General features: G+C 47.3%; 2 protein-coding genes across 2 annotated transcripts; both read right to left on the reverse strand.

Moving 5' to 3' along the window:
• Positions 1-5,747: 5,747 nt before the first annotated feature.
• On the reverse strand, positions 5,748-8,421 carry LOC124691506 (adenosylhomocysteinase-like). Its single transcript, XM_047224788.1, has 3 exons — positions 7,650-8,421; positions 6,279-6,815; positions 5,748-6,196 (listed from the first exon to the last, which is right to left on the reverse strand). Exons 1-3 carry the CDS (start codon positions 8,358-8,360, stop codon positions 5,987-5,989), a joined length of 1,458 nt encoding a protein of 485 aa, XP_047080744.1. The 5' UTR covers positions 8,361-8,421; the 3' UTR covers positions 5,748-5,986.
• Positions 8,422-16,330: 7,909 nt separating this feature from the next.
• LOC124689440 (transmembrane protein 120 homolog) lies at positions 16,331-21,008 on the reverse strand. The gene is made up of 10 exons (XM_047222971.1): positions 20,802-21,008; positions 19,779-19,857; positions 19,583-19,677; positions 18,900-19,004; positions 18,718-18,797; positions 18,259-18,349; positions 18,059-18,166; positions 17,508-17,594; positions 16,956-17,024; positions 16,331-16,719 (listed from the first exon to the last, which is right to left on the reverse strand). Exons 1-10 carry the CDS (start codon positions 21,006-21,008, stop codon positions 16,558-16,560), a joined length of 1,083 nt encoding a protein of 360 aa, XP_047078927.1. The 3' UTR covers positions 16,331-16,557.
• Between the last annotated feature and the right edge of the window lie 1,745 nt (positions 21,009-22,753).

Raw genomic sequence — 22,753 nt, forward strand, 5'->3', positions numbered from 1 at the left:
CATCATCATGAACAAACCGAGATGGTTTTGTTCATAAATTACACGAGCATGATCACAAGCATACAAAGGGTGGGGTAACCACTGTTTTGATCATCATTTGGTCGAGAGACCAAGTGTAACCTGGTAGAAATGGCAAGGACCAGGGATCAATCAAGCCCATGCCCATGGTTATGCCAACCAGTATAGTGGTAGCATCTTTCAAATGGAAACAGGAAAGAAAATCATCCCAGAGACTTACCCAAGTATAACCAGACTACACTAGCCCATTTAAAAACCATCAGACATGCGAGAGAAATATGTTTACGCAAGTATTTGTCAACATCAAAAGCATCCGGCAACCAAATTTGGTCGGGCCGGAAAGCAACTGTCCATACAACTCAAGCCAACAAGTGTGGGAGCTTCCTGAACAGCCAGGAATGGTTGTTGAGGCCACCTCTACCACTGACACAATCAAATCACCAAGCCCAGCACATATATCATTACCTAGAAGGGTTCAAAGGGAGCTAGGGTCCCCAATAAATGATTGGCATCCCTCTAGCTCTACTAAATCCACTTATATGATCATCAACGCAAGGCGAGTTCACATCATTTATCCAAATATCAAGGCAAATTAAACAGATAAATGAAACAGACAAGCTATTGATGCACAGAGTCTTGCAGATGATCCAATAGATCATTGCAAGCATCCACTGATGCTTGGACAAGCACCAGCACACACAGGCTAAGCCTGTATGAAGCACAAACAGCCCTGGATGAGCACCAGTGAGTCACAGAGATGAGCACACACTTACTCACAAGCAAGAAATGACCAATTGATCATCAGAGCATCACTAGCTCTTGCTATAGATCACCACGACCAAGCATAGCATCAACACATGGACCGAGATAATTAAATCAGCCACGGGACATGAACAAATATGTCACGAGATAATCAAATAAGCTAGATATGATAGTATCCGGAAGCGAGTTCATCAAGGGATGGAGTCATGTACGAGCACAGCTATGCTCAAGGGGAGCATCTCCATAAATTATAGCACACAGGAAAGCACACTAGAGGCTCTGGCTCTTGCAAATTTGCAAGGATCACACACATTAATCAAGCCAGGGCAAGTAATTGAATACACTTGATGATCTAGCGAAGTAGCATCAAGAACAGAGGCACTGTGGAAGCGGCGGCACAAGCACAAGCATGGATCCATAAGCAATGGCCATGATAGCGAGCACAGCGAGCAGCATTTGCATAGCGATGAGAGCAAGCACCACGGCTAGCGATCCACGACACATGTAGGTAGCAGCAGCACCATAGCACAGCAACACAAGTAAAGCAGCAGCAGCATCACGGCATGGCCGTGCCTCTACGAGTAGAGGCAGGCCAGTGACCAAGCTAGGCGAAGAGGAGGAGGAGAAGAAACAGAACAAGTAGAAGAAGAGGAGGTGGCGCACTTACCCGGGGTCGAGCAGACTGGCGTAGCCATGGCGGCCACGGCGGCACACGCCGGAGCGCGGTGGCGCCAGGCCAAGCCAATCCATGGCGGCACCACGGCACCAACCGCACCACGGCGGCGAAGCCAAGGCGGCGTCTTAGCACCAGGAGCGCCAGGAAGAAGGACCACGGCATCTCCAGCGCACGGCGGTGGCGAACGCCGAGAGCCAGGCGCACCGGAGGGTCGAGGGCGAGCGAACGTGGACGCGGGCGTCAGATCGACGCGGGCGTCAGATCGACGCGGACCATCATGTCCGCCATCGAGAGGCGGTCCAGATCCACATGATCTCGCCGGCGGCGACGGCCGGAGATCGTCGAAATCGAGTGGCGACGGCGGAGGCGACGCGGGTCGCCACAGAGGGGATTAGGGTTAGGGTTCGTGAGCGAGTGGGGAGAAGGGGTCGGTGCGACCGACCGAGCCCAAGTGTGGCTCGGGTTAGGGTTAACCGCTGGGCCACCCTGACAGGTGGGCCCAGGGGTATTTTTGGTATTTCACAAATTCCAAATAAGGCAGAAACTTTGAAAATACATAACAAATTATTAATAACTCTAAAAAAATAATTAAAAATATGAAAACCAGTCAGAATAAAATTCTCTATCATAATAAAATATGAAATGGATTTTTTTGGAGATAAACAAGAATAAGTTCAAATTTGATGAATTAAATAATCATTTAATCACACATGTTATTTTCAATAATGAAAATAAGTCCATAAATTCATTTGGACTCTAAAAACACCTTGACAACATTTCAAGGTTGTATTTTGCCCTAAACAGAGTATCCCTAAATTGTTCTTAGTATTAACTTCTCACATAAAATAATAGAACATCGGAAGGGGGGAACAAACCAAAAAAATGGAAAACATGCATAATTGCTTCTTTAACCATTGCCCTTATCGGACAATGATGATATTTTTCAGCAACAGAGGACAAGGGTCGAGTCCACACCATCCAATCGCAACACTTTGCGAGTGTTCGAGCAAGTTCATCGCTTGCTCATGTCATTTGAGTATTTTTATCAAATTACTTGCAAAGTACTATGTTTATCACTATTGCATAAAAAAGCAAAACCACTATTTTCATAACTATGAATATGACTAAGTGGTGGGCAATGGAACCATGGATTGTGTTGATATGGTGGAGGTTCCATTGCAAGGGTTATTATCCATCTAGGATTAAACAACAAATGTCGTCCAGTGATTCTTGTGCCGTAATACCCGTGTTAACCATAAGATCTGGAGTGGGACGGACTAGTCAATCATATTTCCACCTCTTGTACATCAACGGACGCGCTTTACCGTAGACACTTGTAATCCAAGGGTGCATTTGGTGGCTGGGGAAGCCTAAAGTCCCCACGGCATTGTCCGTAGAACACTTGTAGCCCTAGGAGCATTTGGTGGCTGGGGAAGCCTAAAGTCCCCACGGTATTGCGGTCTATGAGGGGTTGCATCTACCGGCGAAGGAGTTTATGGTAAGAGCCCAGAACTGTTGTCATGGTCGGGGTCCACCCGTAAGTGGGAATAATGGGACCGGCGAGGACCCAGGGTCGGGGCATGCAACAAAGGGTGGGTGTGCGAGGTAGCGGAGGAATATGATTGACTATGACCTTATACCGGGCCTCACACCAAAGGAAGTGTGGACGGGAAAGCTGCCCGGTTGGCACCAAGATTAAGATCTCTTATGGGTAAAGCAACACACCTCTGCAGAGTGTAACGAATCGTGACCAGTCACTCCCTGTTCCGGGTTTTGGAACTGCGAACGCTGCCGGAAAGGAACTCCATGAAGTTCTAGTAAACCGGTGAAGGCTGACGGACATAGTTCTTTGAAATAAAAACAACCTTTTGAAGAAATATTTATCAAAACTTGCATTGGTATTAGACTTTCTGGTCTAATACCGTAGCTAGTGCATTAAACACCTCTTTCCTATAATGAACTTGTTGAGTACGCTCGTACTCATACCACTCTTAAATCCCCTTCTTAGATTGTCTGAACCATCTGGAGGAGGACAACGATAACCCTGAAGGAGCCGACATCATCGGCTATGAAGAACCGAGACCTCTGCGGAGGTGTCGAAGGCGTAGACTACCTTATAGTCTACGGAACCGGGGAGTCTTCCGGAGGAGATCAGGTCTAGAATCACCGAGAAGTAGTAGTATCCGAGCAGTGCGAACTCTTAGTACTTAGCTGCTCGATGGAATAAATGTATAACCTAGTTAAACTTCTATATTGTAAGTTAAGTTGGGTTCACCTCGAACCCGGGAGTATTCCTCTTAGGACCCAAGAGGAGCTCCGAGATGATATGTATATTATGTTTGTAATAATAAATGAATGAGTTATGGACCTGCTATGTTCTGTTGTACTACTCTGAGGGATGTAATATTTGCGGAATGGTACTTCGTGAATGTTATATCAACGACTAGCATACTACAACATGCAGTGGTATGCAGGGTCACCACACATCCTCTCCCTAGCACTCGCCTTCCCCACAGCTAGGAGGCACAAATGGTAAGTGAGAAAATACGCCAGGACCAAAAAAAAACACCTTCAATAAGCACATGGTTGCTACTATGAGCTAGATAACATAAATCCACTGCTATTCCTACATTGTTAGTTGGATTATGATGACAGTGTAATATTTCAGTTAAGTGTGTGTCACAGTTATATGTGATGAACACACATAGTATAAGCTACTAGAGTACTAGTTTCTCAGGTACGCGTACAATCACAATGCCCATGGGTAGATAAGCTGAGCGTTCAAGAAAGAAGAGAATGGAACATGACACTATCAAATTGCCAAGATCTGATGGAGAGGACTGCTTAGCGTGGCCCTAGGGGAAAAGCCCGATTGCTTCACTGTCAAGTCAAAAGTGCGTACAACCCGGCTCTCTTTCCCAATTCTTGAGCAGCACGAGCTGGGGGAAGTTTGGTGACCCGAAATTTTGGAGGACAGTTTGGTCTGCGAAGGAGCCCTGGAAAATAAGGACGTGGGGTTGCTACTGATTGCCTTGCAGCAAAACGAAACAATCGACGCCGTACTCTAGAGGCTCATGACACCTGCAACGTTTGAGGCAATGCCCACCATTCCACTGTCGGCCGCACCAAATCTGAAGCTATCCGCGCGGAGCTTAGCAAATCCTGGACACTCCCACCTGAAGACCTGATTGTTTACAGGCTCTACTTGGTTCAGCTTCTGCAGATAGGAGATGCAAGGTGCTCATGACTTTGTGGAGGGCCTGGCAATCTACGCAATGACATGGTGCACACCAGGCCAGTGCTTCGATCCAATCATGCGGCGCTCCTCTTCAAGAGCTACCTTCCACCCAGGTGTCTCTGAATGTGCCGATGAGAAAGGGAAATAGGCCCTCTGTACTGAACCCATTCCGCAGATCAAGTGTCGGAATAGTCGGATGCATAGGAAAGAACCATCCTGGAGAAGCCCTGCTCGCTGCCTGGCAAAACCTGGATGACTCTAATGGAGCTTCACGAGGCTGAATTATTACTGAGACTGACTGCTCAGGTGTGTTTGAACTTCTTCAAAAACAAGATCCTTTTGCGCAATTATACTACTCCGTACTAGAGAAAATCAGAAGAAAGAGCAACTTGGCAGCCCAACCATAGAGGACTCTGCCGGTTGCTGATGTTCCATACCATACTGTTTGAGATCCGTAGTTTGCGATGATTGTAAAGTCTGTAACGATGGTTCTGTGTTACTGCAAGAGCTCTCTTTCCCCTAAAAAACACGCAAACCGTGCGTTCGTAGGCAAAGAAGGATACAAAATCACCATGATTAAACTCTGTAGCCATGTCTGTGAGACGGATTTCGATCTAGTGACCGACAAAGGACAAAAATGCTACTATAGAACATTGATCTGATATAATGGTGTGATAACCTAACACGAGCAACTAGTGTAGTGTTGGCTGAATCAGTATTTGTGTAGTGTATGAGGACAGTGGTCTTTCAAAATGGACAGAGGCACGGAAGGAAAAGGACCTTCGTTCAAGTAGCCAATATGGCAATGTAATGTTCCCCCTCCATTGCAAATTTAGTATCGCTGCTTTCTGTAGATGTCATGTATCCATATCTAGACAAGGTTGACACTTAAATTTAGTGTGGCAGCTTTGTGTAGATGTCATATATCCATATCTATACAAGGTTGACACTTAATTTGGAACGGCGGTAGTATTTGGCACAGTGACAGGGAGATGTAAACACTAGCACTAAAAATTAAGAAATAGTAAGAGATGCAATGCATAAGAGACCGTCTTACCAACCAAACACATTCCCTTAAACCATTAAAAATTGCCATTATTCCTCAGCAAAAGCAAACGCCTGCCTTTCCACCCCCTCACCAGACTCGGAACATAACAAATCCTCCGCCTAAACGACATCTTGTAACATAATGCAAAAAAGATACAGTAGTTGATAAATTGATGCGGCAGAGACGTTGCTGCTGCAGCTGCTCAAGCAAGCCAGCCGCCATTCCTGCTGGACACACTCCCTCTCTAGTACCTGTAGGCAGCGGGCTTGTAAGGACCCTCGATCGGGATGCTGATGTAGTCAGACTGGGACTTGGTGAGCTTGGTCAGCTTGGCGCCGAGCTTGCCCAGGTGGAGGGCTGCGACCTTCTCGTCGAGGTGCTTGGGGAGAACGTACACCTTCTTCTCGTACTTGCCAGACTTCCTCTCGTTCCACAACTCAAGCTGAGCAATGACCTGTAACATTGGAAGCTATTGTTAACTACCATAGCTCATGCCTGTATTCAGTCACAGCACGTGACAGGGTACTCATGTTTACCTGGTTAGTGAATGAGCAGGACATGACGAAGCTGGGGTGGCCAGTGGCGCACCCAAGGTTCATCAGGCGACCCTCGGCAAGGACAATGATGCCGGTCTTGGTCTCGGGGAATACCCAGCGGTCGGTCTGGGGCTTGATGGTGATGCGCTTGACGCCAGGGTAGGTCTCGAGGCCGTTCATGTCGATCTCATTGTCGAAGTGGCCAATGTTGCAGACAATGGCGTTGTTCTTCATCTTCCTCATGTGGTCGACCATGATGATGTCCTTGTTCCCCGTGGTGGTCACGAAGATGTCAGCGTCCGAGACGACATCCTCCAGGGTGAGGATCTGGATGCCCTCCATCAGGGCCTGCAGGGCACAGATGGGGTCGATCTCTGTCACGATGACACGGGCACCAGCCTGCTTGAGCGCAGCGGCGCAGCCCTTGCCCACATCACCGTAACCGCAGACCACGGCAACCTTGCCGGCGATCATGACATCGGTGGCCCTCATGAGACCGTCGGGGAGGGAGTGACGGCAACCGTAAAGGTTGTCAAACTGTCCAGAAGAAACATAGATTGTTTGTTAGCAAGGAAATGGAATGTTAACCTTTTATAATAACAGAACAATACACATTAAACAAGTAGTACTCAGAATAAATCATACTTCAGTTCAAGGCATAGCTCTTTATTATGGTCAAATCAGTGCAGTCAAATAATAAAATGGGTAGGCACGATAATCTATATTTATACCCTCAGCAGCCATCAGATCCAAGAAACATGTGACTAATATGTTACTAAGTTAACAACAAAACATAACCAGCGTAACAAACACGAAACCCAAAGACAAAAATGTCCAATATTCCAGCTAATTTGGAGCTGATGCATAAGAATAAACAGCAAGTCTCCTCTAAACTAGTCAACGAAAAAGATGGGTCGCTGTCGGCCACTGAAAATGGTGCATGTACGATGTATTTTATTCAGATCCAGTATATTGTTTTGACCTTACAAGGACAGTTTAATGTGCTTGATGTACGATGTATTTTATTCAGATCCAGTATATTGTGTTGACCATTTACAAGGACAGTTTAATGTGCTTGACGTACGATGTGCAAACAGTATAGAGCATCAATAATGAATCTGAATAGTAGCACCGACTGGCAGGTGAGGTAATCATGTGCTTGCTGTATGATGTACGAATACTAGAAACCATCAATTATGAATCATAATACGAGATCTAAAAACTAACCAATTCCAGGGACAGCACACACACTGCATCTAGCAGATCTAAAAAAATTCACACCTAACCTAAGCAGATCTAATAATGTACAGCAAGTAGAACAGTGCATCAGATCTGAACTGAAAATGGGGGGTAAACAAGTAGTAGGTATACCTTGCTCTTGGTGACGGAGTCGTTGACGTTGATGGCGGGGAAGAGGAGCGCGCCGGACTCCTGCATCTGGTAGAGCCTCTTGACGCCGGTGGTGGTCTCCTCAGACACACCGACGAGCCTCTCCTTCATCTTGCGGTACCTCCTGACGTCGGTTTTGAGGCCGTCGCGGATGATGGTAAGCACGATCTTGAACTCGGGGTTGTCGGTGGAGTTGGGGTCGGGGACGGTGCCGGACTTCTCGAACTCCTCCTCGGCCTTGACCCCCTCATGAATCAGCAGCGTGGCGTCGCCGCCGTCGTCGACGATGAGGTCGGGGCCCCCACCCTCGCCCCAGTCGAGGCAGCGCTCGGTGCACCACCAGTACTCCTCGAGCGTCTCGCCCTTCCAGGCGAAGACGGCGGCCGAGTCGCGCGCGATGGCGGCGGCGGCGTGGTCCTGCGTGGAGAAGATGTTGCAGGAGCACCAGCGCACCTCGGCGCCGAGCGCGGTGAGCGTCTCGATGAGGACCGCGGTCTGGATGGTCATGTGGAGGGATCCGGAGATGCGCGCGCCCTTGAAGGGCTGCGCGGGGCCGAACTCGGCGCGGCAGGCCATGAGGCCCGGCATCTCGACTTCGGCGAGGTCGAGCTCCAGGCGGCCGAAGTCGGCCTGCGAGAGGTCCTTCACCTTGTACTCGCGCCCCGACGAGGTCTTCTCCACGGAGAGCGCCATGGCGGCTGGGAGAAGGTTGGTGGGATGGATCTGGGAATGGGGAGAGAGGAGGCGGCGATGGGAAATGGTGAGGGTGAGCAGGGTTTTATGGAGAGTTCAGAGGATTTGGTGGAGTACTGAGGCTCACACGAATATGCGACTACAGTATATTGTTTTTTCTCTTTTTTTTTACGGGAAGGAAAAAATGGTGGTGTGATCGTGCAGGAAGCAGTAGTGGTTAGCGATCCACCAACCACGGAAGGAAGATGTAGCGATCAATCATGACTTCATGGCTGCTTTGGAGGTGGGTTTGGTGGTTTTGCAGGTGATGAATCTGGTGGCGACGGTGACACATTTGTAGGTGGTTGGTGGAGCCGTGGAGGGACGTGCCGTTTTTCAACATATTTGAAAATATCAAAGAAAGTCTACTAAACAGTATATATCCACATCCTACATATGCCTATAAAGCTATTTCGGCGATAATCGACTTTTTGTCAGTCTATGTAACGATGACAACTCAGTGCTGAAATAAGCTATTTCTCGAGATGTTTTTTGTGTTTTTACACACCGCAAAGAAAATGTCGGTTTTCAGTCAAACATGTGCAAACCAGTGGTCAAGCATGTGCAAACCAGTGGCTCTATTTTCTAGCATTGTGACTTTTCCATCCTTTCTAGTATATCTAGTCTCTCTCTCTCTCTCATGGATCAATCGTAACTAAAACAATCTTGCTATCTTAGGGAGTATCAAGAACCAATGAAAAGAAGAGATGAAAATAGAAGTGTAAAACGAATGAGAGGTACGGTCATCTTGAAAGGGGTGAATGTACGTTTTGAAAACAATCACGGATGTGACTTGTATAAATAAAAAAATTAAACTGATGTTTATTTTACATTCTCAATACCTAAATAAGCTAGCTCAACTAAGTACACCAATAAGTTAAGCTAAACAAGATAGAACAAGGTATATAGCAAATGTAAAGTAACATATAAGTATTTCAACCATGATGATTATCACAAAGAAAATAAACTCGGGTATAGAGATAACTGAGTCACGCGGAGACAGAGATGTATTCTCGTGTAAGATCACAACAAAGTGAGGTATGTCACGTTGGAGATATGCGGTCTACCACTAAGATCTCTCGAACGCCACGGATGCTCACCTTCTTCTCCAAGCCAACTCCACTTCACAAGCTCTACGAAGGAGAAGCCCGTGCATCTTCACAATCTTCCACAAAGAGGTTACCAGAGCACCAACCGCTAAGTCAACTAGAAGATCACCCTCCAAGAGTAACAAGCTCATAGTCTCTCACTTGAATAAATCTTAATGGAGAGCTCAATACTATGCAAGAATGCAGACAAAAGAACATCAAAGGTGTTCAAATCCTTCACACACAAATCCTATCAAAGCAACCAATGCTAGGGATGAACTAGAGAGGAAGAAGAAAGAAGGAGATCAACAAATGAGTTCCGATCTAGATCCTAAGATTTTCGTTCACTTATAGAAGGAATTGATTGGTGGATATTGCAGATCTAGTTCTCCTCTTCCAAATCTCTCAAGAAGATGCAAGAATCAAAAGAGGGACTGGAGAGGAAGCAAACTTTCGAGGTTTAAAAATGGAGTAGAGAGAGTTCAAAGAATGGTTGACCTTAACCTCCTGAAGGAGAAAGAAGGGCTATTTATAGTCCTAGGGAGAAAACTAACCATTTGGAGAGATTCTTGCGAGTCAGTCCGACAGAAAGTCGGCAATGCCGGACCGATCGGCGCCCTGACCAGAGGGCCAGTTCAACCGCCGGACTGACTGGCTGGCGCACATGGCTGGTAGTCGAAACCAACCGAGTGGGTAATCAGTACCATATTTCAATGGGCACCAACGTGGGGCCCGATAGTCTACCGATGATTCCGGTGGTGGGTCCAGCGCTGCCGGTTTTGCAGGGAAATCTCCAAACTGCAATTTCTTCTGGAAAGAACTAAACTCTCATGGAGTTCCCGAACTCTGATTAAGATGAAACCAATTTTGTTGGAATGATAACGATAAATAGAGACCCGACAAAAATTGAAAATATTAGAAATCATCAAAAGATGTTTTTACATGAATTTAGAAGTGAAACCTCTCTACACGATGAACCGGTAAAAACATTCAAACTCGAAAATGCAACATAAGATCCATAGGAATTCCGTTTTCGGTGAACTTGAGTTTGTTGAAAAGCTAGCAACTCTTAAGAACCCCATATAGAGAAACACCAAGAAGCAACAAGAATAAGAGGATGCAAAGTATAAAAAGGTTTGAGCTCCCTAAGATGATGTAATTAAGTTAGCCAACCGAAAGCCCCTCTTGATAGTGCGGCTATCTATCCTATAGCTAGGTTTCCCAACAACCTTCTTGAGACCGGTTAAAGGAAAACTTAGCAATACCATAGCTTTGCCTTGTTTATCCCGCTTGACCTTGATGATGATGCTTCATGCTTTCGAATGATTTACTTGATCATTGTTTCTTCGTGAAGACTCATAATTTGCTCTTTCATACACCACTATGGGATAGCTTCGTTAAGACATATCTTCACATGTCCATTATCACCAAATAGACAACAAGCTTCAAGCATGTGATATTCTCGAGATGTTTATCTTGAACTTGCCCTTTTCAACCTTGATGACGTTCACCACCTGATGGCACCCTCTAATGGGCTATATGAGATCTTAGTTTTTATGCATGCCCATGAAACGATACCTAACCCACATAGATAAAACAGGTCCACATATATGATAGGTTAGTTCATAAAGAATAATTTGCAAGACTTACCAAACAGAAGATAACACGATCCCTTGTGGTACATTCTTTATACTTCAAGAATAATTAGATCCATACCATTAAAAGATCTCATCTTTAGAAAAATACCACTCAAATTTTGTGCTTTAGAAATATACCACTCAAAGATAGATCCGTTACTGCTTTCTACCACTGCCGTCAATCTCGACGTTAAGTAGACCAATCGATCAGACTCTACTGAACACAACAGGACGCAGCCACGCACACATGTACCATAGCCGGAGGGAATTTCTGTACGTACCCCCGGCCGACCCTGGCCGGAGCATGCTCACCACACTCCATGGCCAGAGGGAACTTCCTGTACGTACCTGCGGCCGCCCCTGACCGGAGCATGCTCAGAACATGCCATGGTCGGAGAGAACTTCCTGTACGTACCCGCGGCCCCCCTGGCCGGAGTTTGCTCAGCCGCGCCATGGCCGAGCTCGCCCTCGCCGCCCCTCAAGGAGTTCGCCCGCGCCATCCCATGGCGGAGCTCGTCAGCGCCGGCACCTCGCCGTGGTCGCCCGCGCCGGCCTTGGCCGAGCTCGCCCTCGCCGCCCCTCAAGGAGCTCGCCCGCGCCACCCCATCGCGGAGCTCGTCGGCGACGGCACCTCGCCGTGGTCGCCCCCGCCGCAGCCTGGAGGACCACTCCCGTGCCGGCCTTGGCCGAGCTCGCCTGTGCCGCCCTGTCGTGGAGCTCGTCGGCGCCAGAAGCTCACCGTGTTTGCCCCCGCCGCATCCTGGAGGACCTCTCTTGCGCCGGCCTTGCCAAGCTCGCCCGCTCCGCACCATGGCCGAGCTCGCCCACGCCGCCCCTTGAGGATCTTGCCCGTGCTGCCCCGTCGCAGAGATCGTCTGCACCAGCACCTGGCCGCCGCCCCCCGGTGTATCTTGCTGCGCCGCGCCATGGCCGGAGCAACAGTGACCGGTGGCGGTAAAGTGATGGCTAACAGCCGCTACGAAGGGCCAAATCACGTAAACATCACGGCAGTGGTAGAGAACAATAACGGAGGTAGCTTTCAATGGTATTTTTCTAATGCACAAAATTTCAGTGGTATTTTTCTAAACATGAGATCTTTTAATGGTATGAATCTAATTTTCCCTACGTTATGTGTTGAGCAACTTGGATCCGATCTTCGCCATTAGGCTTGATCAATCTTGTATTTTCCTATACTCTATCATAATATGTTGATCATATATTGCTTAATAGAGGGCATAGCTAAATTGAGTTCCACACAAGAACTTCATCTTTGTTTCTTCTCTTTAAATCGATGATCTTGATGCCAATACTCAAGACATCTCTTTTATCTTCATGGATCCACACTTGAATCCAACACATGGACTACAAACATTAACTATGAAATATTTCTTCGTATAAACTCAATGCCAACATTAGTCCATAAAGATTATCATTAATTATCAAAAACACAAATAGGGGAAATATCTATACCTATATACCTAATAATAAAGGAGCTAACGTTTCCGTGGTTCGGTCCGTTTGTTTCTGCCAAAAAGTTTCGTCAACGCTTTTTTCTGGACGGTTTTGCCCTCCCACCAAATCGCATAATACACGTAATTGCCACGGTACCGGTTCAATCTTATTTTTCCAGATCCTACAAGATTTGGTCTCTCTCGGTTCAGCTGTTTACCGCCGCGCTAGGATCTGGGCCACCTAGCTGCGTTCGTGAGGCATATGGCCCAAAACCAAAAGCCCCTCGTGAAGCTCCGTTCTAGCTGACGCACCAATGATATTTCTGCTAAATAGTCCCACCTCGCTTTATTATAAAGTTTAAGGCTGGTTTATATACGTCAAATTCCCTGAAAATAACAAGCCTCGTTACTAAGATCTGATTAGAGAATCTCACAAAAAAAGATCTGAGGCGAAGTATGGCGCGAGAGATGGAAAGGAAACAGCATAAAGAAGGCAGAGGATGAGAAACGTGGGAAAAAGCTCAGAAATTGACCCGGCCGATCACCGAGGTGCAAAGGAGCTTGGTGGCGCTGGCGGGAAGAAGAGAGCCGAGGGGGGAATCACTCGCCCCGCCGGGAGGTGGGTGAGGAAGGAAGGGATCTCCAGGGAGCTAGGGATCTGGAGGGGGAGGCGCGTCGGCGGAGGGATTAATTCCAGGCAGGGATCCAGGAGCCAAGCCAAAGACGGCACGACTCCCTCGCCAATCTGGCCACACAAGGTTTTATATACTTCCTGTCACAAAGATAATTGCCTACCACACCTCCTGTGCGATGAATCTGAAAATGGTATTCCAAAAGTTAAATACTACTCTGGTTTAAAAATAGGATAATGATTCGTTTCCGTCGGAGGTAGCGTCGCGCTGTGCCTCCGGGTGGAACGTCGTTGGATGGGCTCCATCGTGCGGTCTTTCTTTTACTTGGCCCCACCATCCCACCGCTCCCGTACTAAAATATCTCACCTTATCCTCTCCTCGCTCGATCTCTTCCGTCTCCACCGCTCCGCTCGCTCCGCCCCAAATCCCTCTCCACTCTCTCCGACGAGGCTCATCACCTGCGCTGCAAGAGCTACTCCCTGCCGTTTTTCCTGCAAGGAGCCCGCGCATCACCGATTTCTGGGAGCCTGCAGGTGCTGCAAGGTGGACACGCCGCCGCTGATGTTCGGCGCGGATCGTTGCTGCGAAGGAGAGGCGGCGCCGCCGTGACCGGTTCGGCGGCGGCGGTTGGTGGTGCTTTGGCCTGCGCGGGGCTGCTGCAAGCGGGATGCGACGATGCTTCATGCGTTGTGGGGCGCTGCTGCTAGGGCCAGGTGGTGGCGCTGCTCACCGGCTATGTTCGTACCTCGACCGAGCTCGCCGGCGGCCGACGCTGCCACGAGGGGTGAGTGGCTGTGCTTCCATAGTTATGGCGCGGTGCTTCTATGGCACGCCAGTGCTGCTACCATAGTTCTGGCGTGGTGCTTCCATGGGCGGTCGACACTGCTCCGATGGGCGGCCGGACCTGCTCCCTTGGGCAGGCGGCGATGCTTCCATGGGCGGCTGACGCTGCTGCCATGGGCTGCCGGAGCTGCTTCAATGGGAGGGGCGGCGCTGCTCCACGCTTGGCCGGCTCTGCTGCCATTGGCGGCCGGACCTGCAAGCTTTTCCGGCGGTGCTGCAAAGGGCCGCGACGGGAGCTGCAAGGGGTGTCGCCGGGAGCTGCAAAGGGCTGTGACGGGAACTGCGAAGGGCCGCCGCACAAGCTTCAAGGGGTGTCGCCCGGAGCTGCAAAGGCCCCCCGCCCGAGCTACGAGGCCGGTGACCGCTGCAAGGCGCGCCGCCGCGGGCGACTTCTCCGACGCCGGCGACTGCTGCAAGGGGCGTCACCGTCGGCGACTTCTCCGACGCCGGCGACAGCTGAGGAGGTCAGGCTCAGGCCGAGACCGCGACGAGAGATACCAGCGGAGGATTTTCTCTTGTTTTACTTTTGTGCGGGGACCAGGGAGCTACACATGGGGTGATGGTACACGTGGCGACTTATGGAGTCGGAGGTTACGGGGGAATAATCCTCCGGAGGATTTGTAGCACGATCCTTAAAAATAATTGCCTACCAAATACATTTATTTTGGTAAATTATTTTAAATCTGAGGGTGTACCATTCTAAACGGTTTGTTTGTGCCCGTCACGCACAACTTCCACAAGCGTAGGCTGCGCCGGTTTATAATGGGACGCTGCGTTAACGTGCACCTGCCGTGCTAGCACTAGCGCGGCGGATTACCATCTCTGCATATGCACTTTCTGTGGTGTAGTTATTTCTCGTGATTTTTTGCATCGCAACGGGGAACAAGGGCGATTGGAGGGGGCAGCCTTTTTCGCGGGGGAGGGGGCATCCTTGAGGGAGGAGCGAGGTTCCGCGAGGGAGGGAGGGGTGGAGATTGCAAGGATGGAAGGGTCGGCGAGCGGAGGGTGGTGCCCCGGACGTCCTCCCGTGCGTCGTCTCGGTCGTGCGCCGTTCCAGGCCCCGATCTCCAACAGGAGGGTGCCAGAGAGGGAGGGCGGCACTGCATCGATCTCTAGGCTGAGCGCCTCCCTCGATATCTCAACAGAAAGATTAGTAGCTAGCTCGTGGTGCTAGCTGCCCTGTATCGTTGGCTCAATTTAAATGCATTATTTTTGATGTTGTGGAATTAAAATGGACATCAACATTACTACTTATTTTTTGATTAGAAAAAATTTGAACTATGTAAATTTAACAAATTGAATTAACTTGTGCTCAAATTTGTATTCAAATTCATATTTTAGTAAGTAGTTGTTACAAAACGAGGACGGTCGGCGACATCGGTGGATGCATGTGTTCTGCTCACGCTCACAAACGCACCTCGAGTTTTTGATTTTGGAAAATCACATTGGCTCCGTGGGCGACATGTGCTAGACCACGACTTTTTCATCTAGGAAAATCATCATCCGAGCCATCGAGACATGCATTGATTAACACAAGCAGAAAGTTAAGAGCAGAATCATGGGGTTGCCCGTAATCTCCCTCAAAGATCGGTGTATCTTTGGTTTCTTGGATGACGGGGTAGTGCCGGGTGAGTGATAATTTAACGAAACAAGTCGTGTTTTGGCTCCGGGGTAACATAGATCCAACAACTTTTAAGTGGAGTGCACATTAACTCAAGAACTCTCAAGTCATACAGAATCGACTGAGGTATGGATTTATATGTATGAAGAGGTATATATTTGATTTAACGTGATGCCGTAGCAACGCACGGGTTTTGTCCTAGTACCCTTATAAAAGGCAACATACAACTATACAAAAATGGACAGATTCTTTGGTGTGCGTTGTGAAGGTCGGCCCGTACCAAGAACTTTTGATGTGCATATTTGCGATTTGATTTGTGCCAATTTCATTATGTGCATGCTCACAAGATGAGGTGCCAATAACAACTTGATCTACTCTATAACACTAGATATCTTCTTGGGGTTGGTGGTGGTGATGGCAATGGTGTCGACATAAGAGATTTTGACATGAGGCAAAAAAAAAATGCTCATGCAGCTCAAAATAATTTTTCTAGAAGTCCAAGAAATGTTTAAGTGAGTCCAGGTGCTACTGATGTAATTACTTCTAAAGCAAACCAGTGAGAGCATCAAACAGTGTAGGTATAAATTGTGGCTGATGCTACTGGGCATACTCACACCAATCATCACCTCCGTCAAAAGTTTTCAACAAGCAGAAGTTCATACAATACATCAACGTGAGTTCCCATCCAAAGAAAATGCAATTATTGTCACAGCGGCCGTGTCGTGCACTGAACACAGTATGGACTTCAGTGTTACAGGACCAATTTTACCAATAACAAGAAAAAATCAAGACCACACAAAAAATGGTTTCAAGGATTTACAGTAGAGATGGTGTCAGCATTGTTGTCTCCAGGCATGGAGTGGCCATTCTGGAGTATGATGCTTGATCAGTTTTGATGTGGCCGGTTTGGACCGGCCTGGCCGGGGTCCTGCCTGGGCTTTGTCCTCTTCATCTTTGCTTTGAACCTCAGTTTTAGCACCAGAGTCTCCACCGTGTTGACAAAGTTACCAACCGCCATCACCACCAGCAAGATCCCGCAAACTGCAACCTGGAAGGCGGAAAACGACCGTGATGTAAATGGCAGTTCAGGACAGTTCACGCGTCTCAAAAGATGTATCATTTATTTTGGACAGTTTGAACTACAGCTTCATCACTACCTTAGTTTTTTTTAAACCTATTCTCAAATAGCTAGGCAAGGCATTTTGTGTAGAGAACTGAATAGAAAGCCAAACACTGAAACCTAATTTCTACTACCAGCTGTGAGAACTACTGATTATTACTTACCTGCCATTCAGAGGTGAGCCCGTGCCAAGCCGTCTGAAGAAGCAATACTCCAACATATGCTTCAAAACCCTGGAAACACAGAGTAACCAAGATGAAATGCATTAGCACAAACATAGAAAGGATACAGTGGCCAACTAGCCATCTTAGTGCTCGTATTCCCTACTCTAATGGACATTAAGGAAAAAAAAACATGTGAATAGAAACATGTACTTAAAAGTATCAAAAGCCAAACAACATGACCACCGAGAAATTGTAGTTTAGCGACCAAGAAATGGGCTTGGTACTAGTTAGTTTCCCAAGGTCCTGGTTCATGGCAAAGACCTTGATTTCATCCCATTCGTTTTATAAATATGCGTATTATGACATCCAATACAAAGAAACTCAAACTTAAATTAATAAATAAAACGAGGTTACTTTTGGGGTCAAAAAATAAACATGGTTTCAGTGACTATACAAGAACTCAAACCCTAAATGAAAAATTATGGAGGCACTTCCTAAGATTACTAGTAACAATTAAGAGCTTGACATGTTTTGGAACCGCCTGACACGTACCTGTAATACAAAAAGAACAGGATATAGCAGCAATAGCTGCCCTTCCACACCAGCTGTTTCTCCAGCGACAACATCCATTCTTTTAGCCTGCAAGTAGACGATGGCAATACAATAAATTAAAATAATATAAAAAATAAAAAATTCTTACTGGTAAGTTAATGTGACAAAGGTATATAGAGGGTAACATCGGTTTAACAGTCCATTGAGTTATACAAAAGAGCATTTGCCCGTAAGACTGAAGGTCATAAAGATTTATCTTAGTGAAGGACACAACTCACATTTATTTATTAGGACCAGTGTTGTCTCAAACCCCTAGTTAAATATGAAGCAAGTTGAGTTACTTATCATACACACCAACTAAAGATCTCCATATACATAGTTTGATAATTTGATTACATCATCATCATCTGCAGTAAATACTGGTTCTTATTTAATAATAAGTTATAATTTACAAGATATAGCTGTTTTTGGTACTTAGGTTGAAAATTTCTAACATTAAATGAGTAAAGAGCATGTATCGACATCTTTGTTGAATCAAGAAAAGGCCTCACCTTTCCTAGAGCAATTCGGGTGCGTAATCTTTGACGCTGGTACCTATTCTGTAGATGCATTGCAATTCCTTGCATGATTGCCCAACGCAAGAAAAGTTGTACCCCTTTCTGCAAAAAGGCCGGAGCATATTTTCAGTCTTCAAATTTTGAGACTGATGTTAAAGAAACATACCAACTTCTTCGAAAAAAAGATCACATACCTGCTTGCTTGAACAATCAGGCTGTCCCTTTATCTCCCATGTAAGGCTAACAAGAGCCATTAGCATTGCTAAATAGTGATGATATATCCACCTTAATTATAGCAGCGCATTATATTAGATGGGCATGCTTTGGAGAAACAAAATCATATTGCAAAATTCAGAGAACAAACTAAACATGGCCTTTGCTGCAACAAAACAAATACTACCTCCATCCAAAAATAAGTGTCTAGTTTTGTCTAGATACAAATATAGATTAATTGTAGATACATCCGTACCAAGAAAAAGTTAGGACACTTATTTTTAGATGGAGGGAGTAGATGTTTTGGTTCCAGATCTTTTGAGTGCGAAAAAAAGATATTTGGTAAAATTTCATCATAGTTGACTGGATATGACTAAAAAACGAACTGCCTGAATGCTGCAGTCAACAGTTCCTTAACCCATGAAAGTTTGGAACCTTACCAAGGACGAATATCACTTCCATTTACAAGCAACACATTCTCCCGCAAAGCAAAACTTGTGTAGAGGAATAATAACCAAGCCTGCAAAGTGGAAGCACGGTCTTCAGGTCATTTTTGTCGAACACTGAAGTAATCTGCAGAGGAAATATAATGAGAATATGTCAAAAGTACTCAACAAAATACCTGGTACATCTGGACTGCTAATGCTGGAAGGCACCCATCCCACACCCACCATCTCAATAAGAGGAGAATAGATGGAAACAACAGGAACATATAGGCAGCCCTATCCTGCCAAAGAAAAGTTTAAACCATCAAGATTGTCAGGCATGGACTAAATTTTAGAAGACTGTTAATGCTAGCTAGCATCGAATATATTTTAGTATCAAAATATCATCTGAATTAAACATAGACCGGTACGTTACAGAACCTTGCAACATAATTACCAGCGAATAATACAACCTTATGAGTGACAGTATATACTTTATTAACTAATCAACTGTATCTTTTCAAAAAAAAAACTAATCAACTGTATAGCATGAAAAACAGGCAAGAGATTGTATTGGTATGACTGTGAGCATGAACATACACCGCATTTGATATTGAAAATTACTATATAGGTCAAATATTTGTAAGTAGTGGCAGGTCAACAGGCTATATCACTTCTTGTATGCCTATCACAGACCAAAATGTATGCCACACCAACAAGAACAATATATAATTACAAGTTTAGATTGCTTTAATCATCACACTAGAAGTGGCCAAGAGTTTAAGCAGATGCGTTTTATTAATTCTGTCAGCGCTAGCGTACTTAAAAATAAATAAATCTGCATATACAATATCTAAAGGAAAGACCATCTGAAGTTTACCCTGTAATTGTTGTACTCGTCCTTCACTTTGAGCTTATCTTCCTTCCTTGCAATCCGCACATTCACTGGCCCAACGAACTTCTTTAGGAACTTCCCTAAAGGTTGCAGACATAGTAAGTTTCAATCATAACTCATAAAGAGGCAATTAAACTTGAGGCGAAACAGAAGGGGTCAGATGAAACAAAAGGTAGCAGACCATTTCCCTTGTTTGGGAGAAACGCAGCCACGTCACTGTCTAAGATTGCTAGCTTGGCACGCTCCAGGTCTTCCTCCACCTGCACATACGCCAATGAGATGCAAACAGTGTCAGCGAAGTGGACAACATAGAAAAGGGGAATCTCACGGATAAGAAGTGTACGAGTAGTATATTGAACTGGGGATGGGGACTCTTATTTAAGCAACTAAGATCATGGGGTTGACCAGCACACGGAGCGATCCTCTAGCTTCAGATGAACAATTCTGGGCTTAGGATATTGAATTGCATGCACTAACCAACTATTCCAAAAGCCCGAGCTGATGGAAAGATGTAGGCAATTTATTTCAACACTCACCCTACGTCTTTGCCCTTTGGCCTATTGTGACGCATGTTTGGGGAGCCGCAATATTTCTTTTTAATTCTTGCGTTGGCCAGGATTTGATCCTAGGACCTCCTGCTCTGATACCATATTGAATTGCATGCACTAACCAACTATTCCAAAAGCCCGAGCTGATGGAAAGATGTAGGCAATTTATTTCAACATAGGAATCGTAGGGCTTAAGTGCTGGAACGTTGTTGTTAGCCCTGGAGCGCACGGCCACAACTGGTTCAGAGGATCCCCTAGTAGTCGGCTAGATTAAACCGCGAGGAAGACAGCAAAACTGTATGGAGATTGAATCCTCTGCCAGCATCCAGCAAGTCGATGAGCGTGTCTCAAATACATGCCCCTGTTGGACTGACTAATTCCGGCCATTTCGGTATGTATGTCAAGTTGGCGACGAATCCAGCCGGATCACTGCGCAGAGCCGCAGATTTCAGATGCCGTCCATGGTTTTGGGGCGGGAGCTAATCAGGCTCGCAGGCTAACCAGAAGAAAAATCACGCCCATGGTTTTGGGGCGGGAGCTAATCAGAGCTCGCGGGGTTCGACGCCCGAGAGCCGCCGCGCTACGGGGCGAGGAGGATGGAACGGGGAGATCGAGTTCGAATTAGGCCGATGTAGAGAGGGACGGGGGGCGCGGACCTTGTCGAGCACGGCGGGCTCGAGGGCGGCGACGGAGCCCTGGAGGCGCCTTAGGTCCCCGTCCAGCGCGACCGCGCGGCGCCGCAGCGCGTCCTCGTCGGCGGCGCGGCGCACGGCGAGGGCCGCCGCCGCCTCCCGCAGCTCCCGCGCCGCCTCGGCCGCCGCCGCCGCCTGCTCCTCCAGGCCCCGCGCGTCCCCGTCGGCCATTGCGCGCGCGCGCGGGGGGGAGGTGGCGGTGGCGGTGGTGGGACGCCGCCGTGCGCGGTGGTGGTGGTGGTGGTGCGGGAGGGAGAGACCGAGCTTGGCGTGTGTGCGTGCGCGCGTGACGTGTCTGCGTCCACCTATCTGCTTGGAGGGCGAAAGCGGTCGGAGTCGGTTTTATATGGCGCGGTTAACCGTCCACATCTTCGGCTTCAATGTACACTTAATAGACATCCAACTAATTCACAGTTTCTTTTTTAATTAATTTAATGCTTTTTTTACTAGTATACTACTATACCCTTTCTTCTCATAATATAGTGTGTTTTGGTTTCTATGAAAATCAAAGTACACTAGCTTTAATGAAGTTTATTGATAAAATTATATATAATATCGAATATATATCATATTAAAATATATTTACGATGTTTCTAGTGGTATTAACTTGATGTTCTAGATGCTAACAATATTTTGTATAAACCTGGTCAAAGTCTGCATGCCTTGACTTTTAGAGAACCTAATACACACTATATTTTGGCATAGAGGAGTATACCCATCGAATGAACTGACCTTTGGACATAGGCTAGTAGCATTTTTACATATGGCGTACAGGGATCCAGTGCCTTGCCGTTCACAAGGCACGGCGGCCTCGAGTTCAATATTAACCGTCCAAGTAAATCCAACGGACAGGTGCAGGTCAACAACCATCCCAAGCGCAGGTTCAGAAACGAGCTCGGGGGAAAAGTTTTCGTGGGAGTTGGTCCCTGCAGCTTGGCCACTCCCGTCGATGCTCCCGTAGAGGAGAGGAAGGGGCGATGCGCCGCTGCGGCGACAGGGAGGTACGCCGCGCCGTCCGGCAGGGTAGAGAAGTGCATGCGGCTGGAAGGGACGACAACCGCGCCGGCTGCCGCAGGCGCGGAACCGCCATCGCCGGAAGGGACGACGGCCGAGGCTGCCACGGAGGACGCTAGTGGAAGAGAAGAAGACAACGCCTCCACCGTCCTGATGAACTCTGGCTCCACTTGATTTCACACGCCTATGGAGTATACGATCTGTGCTATGCAATTTGATAGAATATGTGTTGTGCAATTTGACAAAATATGTATATCAGTGTTGCAGGCTTGCAGCGTTTGATTGTTAAATCCTACAAAATTCAACCGAAGGACGACAACGGAGGAACTCCAGGAAGCTATGTGTAGAGGATCACGACGACGGAGGAGCACAGCGGAGGGCGTCGGAGGGGGGTATCGGAGGTGGAAGAGAGGAGCATCGGTGGGGACGGAGGGAGACGCCGTCGGAGTGGAGCAGCTACACGGAGGAGCTCATCCGAGTGGCAGCAGATAGGCACTACTAGGAAAAGGCCTAGCCGTAAGATGGGTGTTAGTGGCGCACCAGGAGGGCAGTGCGTCACTACTACTTAGTAGTGGCGCACCGGAAAGTGGTGGGCCACTATAAAAAAATGTAGTAGTGGCGCACCTCTTCCGTGGTGCGCCACCACTAAGTTTAACCATGGGTTTGACCCAGCCTTATACATAGCAATGGCGCACCATGTAGAGGTGCGCCACATCTATTTTATGTAGCAGTGGCGCACCTCTACATTGTGCGCCATTGCTATGTAAAGGGGATGATGGAACTTGGTGCGCCACTGCTAAGTGTTGCTGTTGTGGGTATACTTCATGGGTGTACCATCGACAGTGCCTAGATCCGGCAAGCCCGGGTGGCCCACAGACGGTGATGAGGCGTGTGGCCCATCG

The sequence above is a fragment of the Lolium rigidum genome, chromosome 2 (genome assembly GCF_022539505.1).
Source record: "Lolium rigidum isolate FL_2022 chromosome 2, APGP_CSIRO_Lrig_0.1, whole genome shotgun sequence".
Classification (NCBI taxonomy): domain Eukaryota; kingdom Viridiplantae; phylum Streptophyta; class Magnoliopsida; order Poales; family Poaceae; genus Lolium; species Lolium rigidum.